Source organism: Microtus ochrogaster, linkage group LG8 (genome assembly GCF_000317375.1).
Source record: "Microtus ochrogaster isolate Prairie Vole_2 linkage group LG8, MicOch1.0, whole genome shotgun sequence".
Taxonomy (NCBI): domain Eukaryota; kingdom Metazoa; phylum Chordata; class Mammalia; order Rodentia; family Cricetidae; genus Microtus; species Microtus ochrogaster.
In genome coordinates this window covers 24,535,252-24,538,097 of record NC_022033.1, presented here as the reverse complement: position 1 = coordinate 24,538,097, position 2,846 = coordinate 24,535,252, and the positions used below count along the sequence as shown (strand labels likewise).

General features: G+C 54.6%; 1 protein-coding gene across 1 annotated transcript in view; it reads right to left on the bottom strand.

Annotated features, from left to right (window-relative positions):
- Nucleotides 1-597: 597 nt before the first annotated feature.
- The window catches only part of Rspo4 (R-spondin 4), a 10,682-nt gene continuing 8,433 nt past the window's right edge, over nucleotides 598-2,846 (bottom strand). Inside the window, exon 5 of the mRNA XM_026787288.1 lies at nucleotides 598-1,683. Coding sequence (XP_026643089.1) covers nucleotides 1,580-1,683 — 104 coding nt within the window. The 3' untranslated portion in view covers nucleotides 598-1,579. The remainder of the gene's footprint in view (nucleotides 1,684-2,846) is intronic.

Genomic DNA, 2,846 nt, shown 5'->3' with positions numbered 1-2,846 from the left:
AGAGGATCCCGAAAGCACTCCAAAGTGAGCCCAGTCTGTCCTGTCAGTCCCCACAACCCAAACACTCAGGTGGAAGCTGCCCCAGGAGGCTTAGGTTCTGCTACAGCGAACCTATGGGCATGGTAGTTCTAACATTATCTGATGTCCAGGAAGCCCTCATGAGTTTCTTTATTTCTTTAAAAAATATCTGAAGGTCTCAAATCAAGAATGTATTTCAGGGGTGCAAACTTCTACAGAGAAATGGGGAGCCAGACCTGGCGAACAGGGCATCCAGCTGTTCTCAGTAGGACACCACGGAGAAACACAGCTACAGGGTCAGGGGTGGAGCTGAGGACCCTCACCTGTCGAGTGTAGGGTGAGTATGAGGGTCACTGCCTGAGGGGGTGGCATCGTGTGGAGTCTCTCTTGCCTGTACTGCATTCTTCTCCAACTATCTTCTAATCCCAGACTCTTCCCCAGCCACCACGGCAGCTCCTAGGTCACCGGCAGGGGTAAGGACAGACTTGCCAACTATTTGGTTTACCTGAAGGCTCCTCCCAGTGTCCTTCCTGTCTGGGGTTGGAGGAACCCCAATGAAAGAAAACACCTAGGGTGTCCACGTAGGAGGTGGGTAAGTGGGAAGCCATCCCAATTGCTGACCCAGCAATTTCCCCAACGCCCTCAGGCTTCTTCACAGACTTGAGGCACTAAGTGAAGGCTGGGTGCGTAAGCCCGTCGCTTCCCAAGCGGTCGGTTTTTCCGTGGATATGATGGGCAGGCAGGAAGCAAGGTGGTGGATAGAGTGGGCGGGGCCAGCTCTAAACTCCCGTTAGCTTCAATAGCCTTTGAGATGAGAGACTTAGTCTCATCTCGTTCTTATAGCAGCCCCACCTGACTCTGTGCATGGGTCCCCAAAGGCCTTGGGAGAGGGTCAGCTGGGGAAGGGTCATAGGCACTATGAGAGGGAGATCGGAGGGGGGCGCTGAGGGTGTGTTGCAGGCACTTTCAAAGGGATGTGTTGGTGGACCTGAGGTCACTGTCCAGCCAAAGGGCCCCCAGTGACTCCTACACCACCATCCTGAACAAGGGGCTCAGGCCGGACCTCGGGAGAGTCTGGAATGCATCCTAGGTGGCCTCATCACAGAGGCAATGGCTGAGTGCTCCCAGGACTAGTCAAGTCACACTCATCCCTATTCCTCCTTAATTTTAACTCTGCAAAGGTGGGGTCAGGACAGGGTCACAGAAAGATCTAGAAAAAATGTTTGCTCTGAGGTGTACGGAGCCACATGGGGGATATAGGCTCCGTCTCTTACGTGTGTCTGTGTACGGGGTGGGAGTGGACAGAAGAACCAAGCAGAGCAGGAGGAAATGAAAAAAAAAAAGGTACATGAAGAGAGGGAAAGGTCCGAAGACGGAAACAAGGAACTCTGTAAAGAAAGGGAGGGGGAGAAGGAAAGGAGGTGAAGAAAACACAGAGGAGAGACAGGTAGAAAGAGCGAAGGATGTGGATAAAGAGCAGGGCAGGGGGAAAGGGAAGAGGCCACAGGGGAAGAAGGCAGCAAGCCAAGGGCAGAGGTCGGATGCCAGAGGTGGAGAGGGGTCACTGTGAGCCAGGCAACTGCGGCCTGCGCTCCAACTTCCTGTCCTTGCGCTGGCGTCTCCGATCCTTCCGATCCTTCCTGCTCTTCTGCCTGGGGTTTCTCTCTGCAAGAGAACACAGGCCCATGGAGGTCCTGAGAGATGAGGGAAGCCCAGATAGTCCCAGCAGGCTCTGAGTGCTGGACTCAAAGTCCCCCTGTTTTAAATTCGAGGCTGCAGGTGAAACTGCTAGGGACAGACTCCTCCTTGGAGATTCCTAGGGGATCAGGAGGACACTGGCTTGAGGAGGGAATGCCTGGAGCAGAGGTGGAGTCGGGCAACATCCTGTAAGGGCTGAAGGACCACTTGGATCAGCACCTGTCAGGATTTTGAATGGCCGCCCAGGGCTCCCCGTGCCGGTCCACGCATGTACTACATGTTAATTAGGCTTCCTGCTGGAGACTCTGTCTCCTTTACACAAAGTCCCTGTCAGCTTCCCAGCTACTTCCAGCCAGGACCTGCCCTCACTAGCAGCCTGGTATCTCGAGACCCTGAGATTTAGCTGCTCTTGGTGCAGGCCAGATGACCCGGAGAGTATTGAGTAAATCCACGCAATGCGAGCGAAAACTACTTTTTCTATCCCATTTGACAGGCAGGGAAAGGGGTTGGCTTCGGCTGCTCCCACAGTACAGGGGGGCTGGCGGCAAATCCCAGACCCAGGTCTCAGTTAGACCGCAGCGTGTCCCACCAATCCTGGAGGAATACAGTCCAGTGTGAACACCGGATTAGTCTCGTTTCTCAGATAAGATGACCGAAGGCTGGCCAGAGGATTAACTTGCTCAGTGGCCTAGAGTTCCTGGAACCAGTTCTGATTTCCCTTCAGAGAAGCTCATCTGGGCTAAGGCTAGCTGGGTGGCTAGTGGCCAGATGGCTTAGGGTGTGGCAGAGATCCCAGCATGCTGTCTTTAGGAGAGCTCAATATCCTGACAGGGTCCTCTGGCAGCCTCCCTCAGCAGCTCCTTTCTGGTCACTTTTTTATTAGGCCTGTCTGAGCTTCCCTGTGGTACTCCACGCTGCTTGCACGCCTTTCTAGGTATCTGCCAGCTCTCTGGAGCAATCTTCCCAGATGAGAGTACTCCCCATCCTTTTCCTATGCCAGCCCGCTGCCTATGCACACCTCCATCTACACCCATGCACCCTCCCACTCAGCCATGCACCCTCCCTCCCACTCAGCCATGCACCCTCCCTCCCACTCACCCATGCACACTCCCTCCCACTCACCCATGCAC